General features: G+C 38.3%; 1 protein-coding gene across 1 annotated transcript; it reads right to left on the reverse strand.

The window, feature by feature from the left end:
- Positions 1-11,820: 11,820 nt before the first annotated feature.
- On the reverse strand, positions 11,821-12,629 carry LOC134402164 (abnormal spindle-like microcephaly-associated protein homolog). The gene is made up of 4 exons (XM_063131549.1): positions 12,530-12,629; positions 12,284-12,429; positions 12,074-12,196; positions 11,821-11,955 (listed from the first exon to the last, which is right to left on the reverse strand). Exons 2-4 carry the CDS (start codon positions 12,326-12,328, stop codon positions 11,821-11,823), a joined length of 303 nt encoding a protein of 100 aa, XP_062987619.1. The 5' UTR covers positions 12,329-12,429; positions 12,530-12,629.
- Positions 12,630-13,726: the final 1,097 nt, after the last annotated feature.

The raw sequence follows: 13,726 nt of genomic DNA on the forward strand, positions 1-13,726 counted from the left end.
TTGAGACAGTAGGGTGTGCCTGGGCACACCTGGCACACCCCTTGCACACGTCTATGCTCTTGGGTAACTGTGTATAGGCCTGGAGCCTAAACTATGAAAGAAGAGAAAAAAGAAGACTTAAAATGTAAAGAATATTACTGACTCTGTGAATCAAAAGAAATATTGCAAAATGTCTGAACCCTACATTAGTAGTTCTTAGTGCCCTTATTTCCAACGAATTTAATGAGATCTACTCTCAGGTAAGTGTGTTTGGAATTGGAACCTAAACTATGAAAGAAGAGAAAAACAGACTTGAAACATAAGGAATATTACTGACTCTGTGGAACAAAAGAAATAGTGAACATGGAAAGTGTCCAAACCCCCCACATTATAGGGCTTTAGTGCTCTTATTTCTATTACTTTTACATTTTAGGAGTTTACCTCCTAAAATTATATCAGCCTGAGATATTTGTAAATAATAAAAAGGGGGTCATTATTTCAGGAACTATGGAAGCAGACATTTTTAGGTGATGATGTCTTATCTATTGAAAGAAAGTACGGCAGCCATGTAGAAAGAGCTGACTTTCTTTCCAATTCATGACCCCGATATTCCTTTGAGGTATAAGGGGCCAATTCTGCAGAAATAATTTCTTAATAACAATGCCTTGGCTGGTACTGTTTATTTTATGAATCACGCATCAGGAGCAAAATGAAGTCATCTGTCAATGAATGTTTAGTAAATCAGAAGCAAGAGCTTCCATGACATGCAAGCGGAGTTGTCTGGCTTTTGCCCAGAGGTGGTAAATCTATTTCTCTTTAAAGGCTTGGAAGGGGAGAGCTGTTCCGCCTTTCCATGGAACCATTGGAAAGGTTCCTTTCCATGGAACCAGCTCCATTGGTCCCTTCTCCCACCATCCTCTTCAATTTGGATCAAGCAGAGCTGGCAAGTGAGAAGGAAAGATAAAAGCAGCCCTGGGTATTTTTGCTTTGGTATTTTTATAGAAGCAGGAACCTGGCCAACTTCACTTTACCCTATCTGCAAGTTGTTGTTGTTGTTGTTGTTGTTTAAAAAAGTGGGAAAAGTCCAGATTTACTTAGGGCTGCTGTGTAACATCGGTTGAAACCAGAAGTGATTGGGAAACTCCTTTAAAAAAAAAAGTGAAACTGCAGGGGGCTCTTATCTAGATCAAGATTTGCAAATTCAATTTTCACGTATCAGCAGTCTGTTGAAATTGGTATCTGATACAGTGTTGGCTGATGTTATAAAGTAGACAATATTGTTGCATTCCATATGGTAGAATCCAGTCTTTTTATCTGAAAGCAGGAATGTGACTGTCTGGAAATTACTTTGGGTTTGGAAGTAAAAAAAAACAAACTATCAAGAATATATCCAGAATAACTTTTTTATATAAATGAACAAAACATTCAGTGTACAACTATACTATTTCATTAACCCACACTAGGTCTAGTTATCTACATATGTATTTCATTTGTTTATTCTAGTTGTATTTTTAATCAACTGGGTAACAAGAGTTTTTCTGGGTGGATTAAAAACAGTTAAAGGAATAAAATATAATTAAAAAAACAAAAACAAAATACAATACAAATATTTAAAAGAATAATATACAAGTCAAAATGACAAACAGCACATAAATAGATAAATATAGATATATGTACAAACAGCCATAAAAATCTAAAAATCAAGTCTCTAAAATGCCTGAGGGGCGGGGGGAGTTCTTCACCTGGTGCCGGCTTTGCCAAAGCCCCACCCTCCCTTTCGATGGTCTCTTTGAGTTTCATTCAGAGGACGGGAGGAGCAGGTCGGGTTTGAGTGAGCTCTGTGATTTTGCTTACATATTTTCTATTTTGTGCATGTATTTCCTTTTTCTTCCCACCTTATTTACTCTCAACTATTCTATTTTATGGGCTTGTTACCTTGAGCGACTCCCACTGAAAACTGAGATAAACCGTTGTTGTTTTTAACGTGTATAAATATTTTTTACCTTGATGCCCTTGGCAGAAAGGAAATTGAAGGGCTATCTGCTGCTGGCCGTGGAAGGTTTTTGCCTTTTGTTTTTAATATTTTGATTTTTTATTCTTGGTTTTCTATTTTTTAAAACTTTTTAACTTGAACTCTTAATCTTCGATTTTAACCAGCAAGTTTGCTTTTCATTTACTGTGTTGCACTTAATTGCTTTCCATTGAGCCTAAATACTTCACAGTTGCTTTTGATTTCCTTAACCAATCAAGCACAGAACAAATACGGCTGCTCTGGCAAATCCTGTGGTTGACTTCGCATTCCAAAGGATAATTATTTGGCTATCTCTTCTGCTTTGATTTATTCCCTTCTGTTTCCCTCCTCTTCATTGTTATAGAGGAGGTTGAAATTACAAACCAGCACTGCAATAAATCTCCTGTTCGGAATATTTAAGGGACTAATGTAGAAAATATCACTCTCTGGGAGTAAAAGAAGTGAGTCCCCCTGCCTTTAGTATTGCACGAGGAACTGTGTGCTGGGTAGTTCATCTTTTATTCCAATGGTTTCTACAAGAAGTATTTATAGAAGCCAGGGGATGGTGCCAGTCCCTCCCCTTGATCAAAGGGTAGGTAAATGTGCCAAACAAATGAAAATCATGCAGTTTTGTATCCCTAGTGGGACAAAGAACAAATATAAGGAGACAAGAGAAGAAATGACTGATTCTTTGAACTCTTTACCTGATTGTACAGTAGAAATAAACGGATTAGAGGGAGAATGTGAAACACCCATTATGGAGCTGCTTCCTAAAGGTCTTGCACAAGAGCACTTTAGGATCAAAAATTTGACCCTGCAAAATCCAATATATTCCCCTGAGATCGCTGAGCTAGAAGATCCAGAGTTAAAGGAATTAAATGAGTCGATGAAAGATCAAATGGAGAAGTTAAAAATTAAAAGGAAATCAGTGACTTTAGAGGGGGAAATAAATAACACTAAGTTGTTTGCTGCACAAGAACAGATAAGAAAAGAAAGCCTAACAATTGAAGGTGGGCTTTATATAATAATGAGAGAGAGAGAGAGAGAGAGAGAATTAATTAAAAAATTCATATCTGAGTGCAACACTCTTTTAACCACCCTTGTGGAAATGTACATAAAAACAGACCAAAAACTAGAAGATGTGGGTTTAGGAAAAATCTGTAATAAAAACTTAGCACCGAGAAATAACCTCACACTGAAGAAGGGTGAGAAACAGAAGAAAGTAGAAAAGAAGACAAATGTAGTTCAAGCAAAGAAAAGTAAAAATAAAAAGACCCCAAAGATACAACATTATAATAAAAAGGACCTTGAAAGGTTATGCAAATTATTGGACTCTCCTCCAAGTAAAAAAATGAAAATAAGGACCAAGAAACAAACTAAACAGGGATCATCATCAAAGGAATCTAACGACATTAAGGCCAAATCTCTCTTGAAAGAGGCAGCTGTTTCACCTCTAGTTACTGCCCAAACACAAGTCGAGGCATCAGAACAATTGGACCCTTGGGACAGCGTATGTATGCAATCTTAACAAAAGCAAAAGAACTCCCCAGATAACAAAAAGTGGTCGTATAAAACCGCCAAAAATTGGTGATGTTACTACTTACACAAACCAAATGCAAACTACATCTTCTAAAAATTCTGAATGTGACTTCTCCAGACTTATTTACTATAGATGAAATAGTTCAGGTGGAATATTTATTCTACAACTATATTTCCGCACGTGCTGTTATCACTTTTAGACATTGGGACAGTGTTAAATTAGCTCTCAAATGTAAAAATGTACTTAAAACTAGAGAGATTTTACTGTCAAGATTCTTTGAGAACCAAGCTCCACCACAGGATTTAACGTTGGGTCCATATTTATATCAAAAAAATAACTCAATCAGAATAGAGATCCCTGTGGGGAATCTAATTGATCTTAACTCCGGGGAAGTGCCCACTCTAAGGCATAAAAGTAGTGAGTTGCTTGAATACAGAAAGGAGAAACAAACAGAGCCTAAAGCACAAACATTAACCACAGGAGATAAGACTGCTCTAATCGAAGAAGAGAAAATGTTATTGGACTCTTTCTCTGCACTCCCACTAGTAGAGCAAAATGAAATTATGCTAAGGCTTTCACCACACTGAAAGGCGAGACCACGTGGAAGATGAACTTGACACAGCACATATGACTGATTTGGATATTGCGAAGGCATGTCGAATAATAAAGGAGGATTCATGTCGATCAAAGAAAAAGACCTCCAAGTTCCAGTTATACGCAGAAGTACACCAACCTCCCAAAAATACAGGGCCAAGCAAAAATGAGAAGAAAGTACTCCCAGTCCAAGCCACTGTAGCACCTGGGACATTAAACCCTCTGACCTGGTTAGACCTGAGATGTCTAGATAAGGAGGAAAACGGATCACCAAAGAAGGAGTCTAAAGAAATCAATCCACCGAGTAAGAAATCTGGCATACTTTGCCCAGTGATCTCAAATGTGAGCACTTTAAAAGCATCTTTGGATATTATAGAACATCAATACCCAAAGGATACCTGGCTGAGACCTTCAAATGCTCTGAATAACAGAGAGCTCTGCCAAAAGCAACTAGGCACTGAGCTTTTATCAAGTAGAGATTGACAGATAGCAGACCTCGCAAGAGCTCACTTGAAGATACTTTCATGGAACATTTCTGGATGGAAGGGGAAAGTGGCAGATCCTTCCTTTTTAAAAATTATAAAAAAGCATGATATAATTTTGCTGCAGGAGACATGGGCCATGGATGATATTGCATTGGATGGCTTTGCAGCATATCTATTAGATGCAGAACTAAGCAGAAAGGGGGATCGGCCTAAATGGGGTCTCTTACTTTTGGTTAATTTAAGTATTGAAGCTAAGTTCATCATTCTTGATCCTCTCCCTGGGCTTCCAAATGCCCTGATTGTAAAATCTAAGTGGGCAAGTCTATTTATTATAAGTGTGCATCTCCCCCCTCAGCGCCAAAAGAACTTGGTAAAGGAAACCTGGTGCAGACTAGAAGAATATTTGTCAACTAATATTGCTCTGTATCCTGAAGCCTCCATTTTAATGGCAGGTGTTTTAAATGCTAGAACGGGACAAAGTGAGGAGGCTATATATTCGTATTTTCATATACCCCGCCTATAAAAGAAGAGATTTTAAAATTCCCAGTTTTGAAGTAAAGTAAAGTAAAGAGAAGTTTATTTGTGTAGCCAAAGCCATTACAAACATATATATAATCAAATAAAACAGAATAATCAAATATATTACAAATATATAAGATTACATTACAAGACTAAAATCATCCAAAAGCATCATTCTATAGACTCTATTCAGTCGCAACTTAAAACTTGATCATCATCATTAAAAAACGTCCTCCTTAAAATTGATGCTTTAAAAGCAAAACAGGCTACCTTTTCAGAAATGGATGGAGTAGTATCCCCCAATAAAAATTTAATCAAATATGAATGAGACCTATTAGGTATAAGACCTAGGTCTTTAAACAAAGCTATTCTTACATCTTCATAAATTGGGCAGACAAGCAGGTAGTGAGTTAAATCTTCAACTATATTAGATCCACATGGGCAAACTCTTTCCTCCAAGGGGATCCGTTGGTAGCGTCCCTGAATCACTGCTGAGTTCATTGACTGGCACCGAAGAGCTGTAAATGCATATCTCCACTTAGAATTAGTTATACTATTTAAATACTGAGGGTAAGGCATATGAATAGGCAATTTAGCATACCAGGGGGCAAGTTTTGACAAGCAGGCAGAAGTGCGATCAGCTTGGAAATCATATTTTAGGATATGAGACTTCAAGTAATGTGCTGCTCTCTCAAAACTTAGAGCACCTAAAGAATCCAGTGAAAGACCATACAAATCAATAAGATGCAGAATTTCCTGATTCCAAGGCGGATTTATCTTACAGTTGTATCTTGACATTTCTTCAAAGGCAGCAAAAACTAAAGCTGAGCCTATTCCTTTTCTCAATTTCAACCAGTATTTAATGGCATGTATATGAACTATAGCCTTCACTGAACGAAGGCCGGCTTCCAGCCGAAGGATAGAAGTTTCAAATCCTTTGGGTAAACCTAAAATCGCCCGTAGGTAATTGTTTTGGGCTATTTCTAAGTCTGTTTTCAGAGAAGACCCCCAAAGTTCAGCACCATAACAAATCTGGGCAACAACTTTAGCCTCGTAAATTTTTAGAGCAGGAGGGATCTGTTTGCCACCACTGCCCCAATAGAATCTTATTAAGGAATTAACAGTATTGATGGGGAAAAAATTAGTATTATCAAAATGATTTTTCCACGAGCCAGTTGAGGAGAAATTTAGACCTAAATATTTAAAGGCCTTCACTTGTTCTATAGGATGTCCATCAATCTGCCAAACATGTTTTTTATATCTATTGGCAAATGCTAATATTTTTGTCTTTTCATAGTTGATTTTTAGTTTATCTTGTACAGCCAGTTGGTTAAAGGCTTTCAATAATCTCCTCAAACTTTGTTGCGTTTGTGACAGTAAAATGGTATCATCAGCATACGTGAGTACTGTTATTTTCCTAATACCCAATTTAGGAGGCATATAATTATCATTGTTGCTTAAATCGGTTATTAGTTAGTTTACATAAATATTAGACAGTGCTGGGGCTAGCAAACAACCTTGGCAAACACCTCGAGTGGTTGTTATCATATCTGATAACGATCCAGAGCGGTTCAGCCTAACTTGGATCTTAGTATCAGAGTGAAGCTCTCGCATTAGCATCAGCAATCTTTTGTCTATAGATGTTTTACTCAATTTATCCCAAAGACGATCCCTGTTAATGGAGTCAAAAGCTGCTGAGAAATCAATAAATGCCGCATATAAATGTCTTCGTTTCAATTTAACATACTTGTACCTCAAGTGAGACAAAACAAAGCAGTGATCTACAGTTGAACGATTGTATCGGAAACCCGCCTGTTCTTCTGTTATCATCTCACTGGACTCAAGCCAATGATTTAGTTTTTTTGATAGATACTTAGCATAAATTTTGACGTTATATCTAACAGGCTGATAGGGCAAATATTGGCTGGTTTGCTAGGATCACCTTTTTTAAATATAGGAACTACTATGCTAATATTCCATTGAGGAGGGAAATAACCACTATCATTGATTGATGAAAATAAAACTGAGAGGATAGAGGCCCACCAGTTTGGTGCCGCTTTATAGAGTTCACCCACAATTCCATTGGCACCAGGCGCCTTCCCATTCTTTAAAGTGGCAATTATTTCACAGTTCTCACTAGGGGAGACAGGCTCCTATGCTGGCAAATCTGCTCCCGACTTGGGAGTAAGTCTATTAATCTTTGTTGAAGTCTCCAAGAAATTATTATTAGAGGGTTCATTAAATAAATCTCAAAAATGGTCTTCCCATACCTGTGAGGGAATTTTTTTAGTTCAGTAAATAATTGCCCATTTGACCTCGATTTATTAATAAGCTTCCAGTATTGCTGGGAGTCTCTACTTTGGGCTGCCATCAGGAGATCATTCCATTGCAAACTAATATATATTGACTTTTTATAATTTAATAATTTCTTATAATTACTTCGTAGTTAACAATAGGAATAGATTAATCTAGGGGCTTGTGTCTTGCAGGCTATTCTTGCCGCTGCTTGTAACTTGGACCATTTTACACTCCCTGTCATACCACCCAGGAAAGTTGGATTTCTGTGATTCTAAAAAAGCTTCCTTAGGGAATAATGCCTGTAAGATTTCAGAGAACTGTGTAATTAAATCTTTATGTTCTGACATATGGGTAATTTTACTATGTAGCTGTAGACATTTCTCATCATAGAGTATCCCCAGCAATTTGTGTTCCACTTGCACAGACCATCTGTTTCTTTTAGGAAGAATACAATTAGAGATGTTCTTAGAACTTTCTTCCTGTGTTGGGCATATCTTAGAAGTCACCAGAAGTGATAAATACATTGGGAAATGGTCGCTCTCTGGATGGCAAATTACTTCAAATCCATTTATGTATGGAATTAAATCGGGGGAGACAACAACGTAATCTATAACACTTCCCCGCCCCCAACCAGCAAAAAAAGTTATTTTGCCGGGTCTGTCATTAGGATGTTTGCCATTGAGAATATACAGGTTAAATTTCAAAATTATGCTGTAGAAGGCTTTCCCATATTCATTGATCACACTATCCTTTGATTCTCTACCTGCATTTAAGGGAGAAATTTGAGACTGTAGATTATACATATTGAGGTTGCTCATAAAGCACTCCTCATTTGATGCAATACGGGCATTTAAATCTCCCATCAGAATTATAGATGCTCCTTGATTTATAAAATCCAGTTGTTCAATAAATGTCTCCAAATCCCCCCATATATTTCCAGATTTGTATTTAGAATTCTTAGGTGGAATATAAATGTTTATCAGGTAAAAATTAGTTTTGGTGATCAAGTTAACTATATTAATACATTGAAAATTGGGATTAGCTCTGCTTATCTCAGCACATTTGATATTGTAATTGGCTGCTACATAAGTAATTAAACTTCCACTTGGCCTGCCATATTTTGCCAACTTACATGCAGGTTTCAACCAATGGTTGAATCCATCGAGGCTAACATTAGTATATTTGGAACAGATCCAAGTTTCCTGTAAACTGATAATAGCATGTTTCTTTAAAAAGCTTATCATGAATCTTATTTGCCCATCCAGCCACATTCCATTTTAGAGTCAATGTATGGATTGAGTGACATGCAGTTTCCAGTCGGACAATATCCTTAGATGTAAATCTGGGAACTCCGAGGGCCCTAGATAGAAATTTATGCTGTACTACTGCTTATGGTGTGATATCTGCATGGGCCCAAATGGGAGCTCCATACAGAATCTGAGGGAATAATTTGCTTTTAAACAGTTGTAACAGTGGTGCTATCCACTGTCCTCCTGCACCAGCTGCGAAGCGGAAAATAGTGTTAGCTGTTACGTTGGCTGCAGAGGCTGCTGCACCCAAATGCTCAGACCAGGATACGGAGCTTTGAAAAGTTACTCCTAAGTATTTATATTTATTCACCTGATCAAGCGGGAGACTATCTAGCTGCCAATGATATACTTTCCTCCTTTTCCCAAAAACTAAGATTTTGGTTTTATCCTAATTGACCTGAAGGGCTTCATTCTTACAATATACGCTTAGCGCTCTCAACATCCTACGCATCCCCACTTGCGTATGTGAAAGGAGAACAGCGTCGTCTGCATACAATAGCACCGAAATGTTCCTATACTTTAAGCAGGGTGGATAGAAGTTACGAGTAGTTAGGGTAGGGACAATATTGTTTAAATATAGATTGAATAAAAGGGGAGCTAGCAGACATCCCTGATGAACTCCTTTATTGGTAGGGATGGGGTCTGATAGATCACCATCCGCAGAGGTTCTCACGCATAAGCTAGAGTTTTGGTGCAGCCCCTGTATTCTCCTGAGTAACCTCTGGTCAATGTTTAAGAGTGATAGCCTCTGCCAAAGGCGGGGACGGGGTATAGAGTTAAAAGCCGCTCTGAAGTCTACAAATGCTGCGAAAAATGAGTGATAAGGAGGGGCTGTATATTTCCCTACTAGGTGTTTTAGTAAGAAGCAGTGGTCTATTGTAGATCTGCCACTTTGAAAGCCTGCTTGTTCTTCGGCCAGGAGGTTTTCTCCGGCCACCCATAATTCCAACTTATCTAGAAGATGTCTTGCATATAGTTTACTGGAAATATCCAGCAGGCTAATGGGGCGATAATTTTTAGAGACTGACCTACTCCCTTTTTTATAAATGGGCACCACAATTGCCACTGACCAATCTTTGGGAAATTTGCCAGATCTGTCAATTGTAGTAAATAGGGCTGCCAACACTGGAATCCACCAGTGAGGGTAGTCCATCAGGAAGTCTGGTGGGATACTGTTCCTCCCCGGGGCCTTGCCCCTCTTTAGCTTTCTTATCAGGGAGGCTACTTCTTCACAGGTGACGGGGGCCCAGCTATTTTCCCTCCGATGTGTTTTTTTCTTTTCAGAGTAACTCTTTATTTTCTCATTTAAAGAGTTTATTTCTCCAGAGAGACCATCCGAGGGGGTTATAACATCTAAATCAGCTTGTTTGCTTGTGATTTTGGATATCTTATTTAACTCAATTAATATTGTTAGCAGCTCATGGGATTCATATAAAAAAGCTTTTATCAGCTTCATTTCTTCTAGGATATCCTTAACCCACTGAAACAGTGAGTTACTATCCTCCCTCCTCCTCACTCTGATCAGTTGCATTTAAAGGGAGGTCATTCTCAAGTTGAGTATGATGCTGTGCCAGCTCATCTATCTGCACTAGCATAAATTCATCCAGTACCTTCCCTCCCTCCACCTGTTTTGCCCTACTGGCTGCAGATGCATTTTCTGCAGCCTCCATCTCCATTGCCAAATTAGTAGAGCACTCTTCTGAGCCCATTGCATATGTGGAACATCTGTGGTCAATAGACCAGTCTAAGCTAGGCTCAGGGGGCGACAGGGGTATAACCTCATTATCTACCCCTCCTTCTTTGGGGGGGGGGGGAAGAAGCTGGTAATTTTCTTTTGTCCCCTTTTCTTTTTGCCTGATGAATTCCCAAGGATTAGAGGGATACCCTGTTTCTTATATCCCTGTCTAGTGAAGACCATTGTACCAAGCTATAAGTTAGACAGAACTGGATAGATCAAATTGATCCACAAATGCAGTTATACTGTTAAACAACTAGAGACCAAAAGGAGGGGAAGGAAATGTCTTTTGTCCAAAACAAAGCAAAAGTCTTCATAAATCCAAATAAAAACTAAATAGAAATAGAAGTCGCCACTCCCCAGAGTCAGGACTCCTTCTGTCAGCAGGTTCTTGTATAGTTCACATATTACTCCAAATTACCCAAATGGGTTCCTCAGGTCCAGGGAAGTCTGGGGTGGCTAAGACAAGGGTTATTAATACAAGCCAAGACTATATTCCTCTGCTGTCCCACGCATTAAGCTAATGTATTCTCCTTCGACCCTTTGGATTCTTGTTTGGAGGGGTCCACCAGAATTAAACAAACCGAACAAGCCAAGCAGCTGCCTGTTGTAAACTTTGTGGGGCTATTCACTGCCTTGCCTCCAGCAACTTCCCTTAATGAGGCCTGGGATTACTAAAAGTCTGCTTCACACAGCTTCAATAGACTATTTCTTCATTTACTTCTTTTAGTTGGAATACTACGTTTACAATACTAGGCAGTACTGACCGGTGATAGTCAAAATCTCAGTCTGGCTTTCTTAGCTTGTTTGAAGGCCTCTTTAATTAGCCGTTTGTTCGGTTACTCACAGCAGAGACTTTTTCCTACTGGATCTATGGCATCGTTAATCACTTTCTTCTTTGTGAAGACAAAGTATTTATGTTCTTTAGATAAGTATTCTTATCACCGTTGTCCTGAGCTGCAACTGTGTGAACGACGTGGAAGTGGGAGAACCGCCCCACTCTGCCGGTATGGGGAAGGGCAATACTTTCTCTGATGTACTTTCTGCCCGAATGACCGGCTTGTCTCAAAATTACTAAAAGTCAGCATAAACATTGATATAGAGCCTCCGGGGAAGAGAACCATCTCAAGGTTAAACCCAATTAAGCAGTCCAGTGTTGGGGAGTTAAAACAACAACTTTAAAAGTAGAAAACGTTTTTAAAAGCTTAGCAAGTTTAAAATAGCACAAGAGTGTTTCACGCCCTGCTCCTCACGCTGCCGTAGAGCTTCTGTATTGTCTGCTCGGGAATGGGTTTCATGAACAACGAGATTAATGGGTCAGAGTCCACCAGAGTTTTTTTTTAAAAAAATTAAAAAATGGCAGAAGGAGATGCTCCATCTTCTTCAAGCTTTGCCTTTTTTAATTTCTGAAGTTCCATCTGAGCCAAATATCTTCGCCAGTGCTTCTGAATTACAACTGTTGCATTAAATCTTTGCTTCTTGGTCTGACAAGAGAGAGAAACCACAGCAGACTTAATGAATGTGAACAACTCTGTCTTCTTCCTGTAGAGTCAATTTCTGTTGACAATTTAGAGCAAATTGTAAGGCAATAGAAAGAAATACCTGAGCAAGCTTTGCTTTCAATCTGTAATTCCTCCAAGCAGATTGAATCAGACGAGCTGCTCGAATCTCTTTAGAAAGATCTAGAAGTCGTGAACACAGAAACGACACATAGATGAGAACTACCTAAAAAAAAGAGCAGAGAACACACCGGAACTTAGTAAGGTCTGATTGAACAAGACAAATGTGAATTTTAAGGTCATGATTGATTACCTTCTCATCAGGTATTGTATTAGACATGTCTGAATGGTGAATCATTGCTGGAACACCACCAAGATCAGAAACTGCAGCATTAATCAGCTGGAAGTTTCTCTTCTCATTGTCAAGGAGTTCTTTATAAAGCACTGAAGTAGTTATAGCTTTATATAACGGAGACAAAAACAGGTTGAATTTATTACACCAGATACAATGAAAACAACCATCTCCTGTCTGCCTTCAAGCACCATTTAATGAACTCACTTTGGTCAAAAGTTCCGTTCAGCAGATTTAGAGAAGCATCAGACTCAGAGGATGAATTCAGTGCGAGCGTACCACTTTTGGTGCATTCTACTGTTTGAGTAGTGTGTTGACATATAGCTTCCAAAGGAACATAACATGGATGATAATGATGAATCAAATAACATACAAATTTTATTCATGGCTACCCTGAATGGGTTTTAGCCAAACACATATTATCACACATTATTACATAAAAAATTAAAAATTAGCCAAACTCTGTACAGCAATTACTCCCATCAGCACACATCTTCTACAGTAAACATATCCTAATTTCTCATTGTACTCTGTATATCTATGGTATATGTATTGTTTATAATCATCCACCTGAACGTGCTCCTTCCTAATTTTTGCAGCTCTTACCGCAAAATAGGCCAAATTCAGTAGGGTCGATTTCTCTGCCGTTAATAGGTAGTCTAATTTCGCTTGGTCTGTTAAATGCACCATAGGGGCCAAATACCTAGCTAAATATTTATTCCTAGGGCTATTGTATAATCTGCAGTATAATATATAGTGAACAGAGTCCTCCACGTCTTGTTCTCCACAACAGCAAATTCTTTGATCTCTGAGTATATTATTAAATCTTCCTCTAAAAATTCGTCTGCATGGTCTGCATTCTCAGGCTTGTAAGAGCTTTACGCAAGACTGGATTCATAATTTCAATTAGGTATTTTTCTTCTCTATGCTTTAATTTTATGAAAGGATAAATATTGGAGAATTTGGAAGCTTTAATTGCATTAATATCAAGCTTACCGAAATAATTCCTCAATGTTTGTCTAATCGTCATGCATTGTTGGTCTATATTTCCTTCTAATATCGTTTTAGGATCTATTCTGAATTGTCTTAGCTTGTAAACACCTTTCTATCCAGTTGCCATGTGAGGGGTATTTTCTCTGATCTTTCACCACCAGCTTAACTAGATTATTTGTTGATGTTTTCATTTTGAGGTAATAAAAAAAACATGTTCCTCCAGATGGTATACTCTATTGGGAGCATCCCAATTTCCGCCCTCATATAACAAATGGGTGTGTCAGGGGGAAGACCCAACAATATCCGTAGGAATTTATTTTGGACCACCTCAAGTTGCTTTATATTATCGTTGGCCCAAATTTCTGCCCCATAGAATAACTGAGGCAAAACCTTTGCCGCAAAAACTTTACA

The sequence above is a fragment of the Elgaria multicarinata genome, chromosome 1, assembly GCF_023053635.1.
Source record: "Elgaria multicarinata webbii isolate HBS135686 ecotype San Diego chromosome 1, rElgMul1.1.pri, whole genome shotgun sequence".
In the NCBI taxonomy this organism is placed as follows: Eukaryota; Metazoa; Chordata; class Lepidosauria; order Squamata; family Anguidae; genus Elgaria; species Elgaria multicarinata.

Bases quoted from the DNA above. Each gene is read 5' to 3' on its own strand.
- LOC134402164 (XM_063131549.1), bottom strand. From the start codon at position 12,328: ATGATTCACCATTCAGACATGTCTAATACAATACCTGATGAGAAG. The intron at 12,197-12,283 runs GTAATCAATCAT...TCTTTTTTTTAG, and splicing joins ATACAATACCTGATGAGAAG to GTAGTTCTCATCTATGTGTC. The intron at 11,956-12,073 runs GTATTTCTTTCT...CTCTCTTGTCAG, and splicing joins TGAAAGCAAAGCTTGCTCAG to ACCAAGAAGCAAAGATTTAA.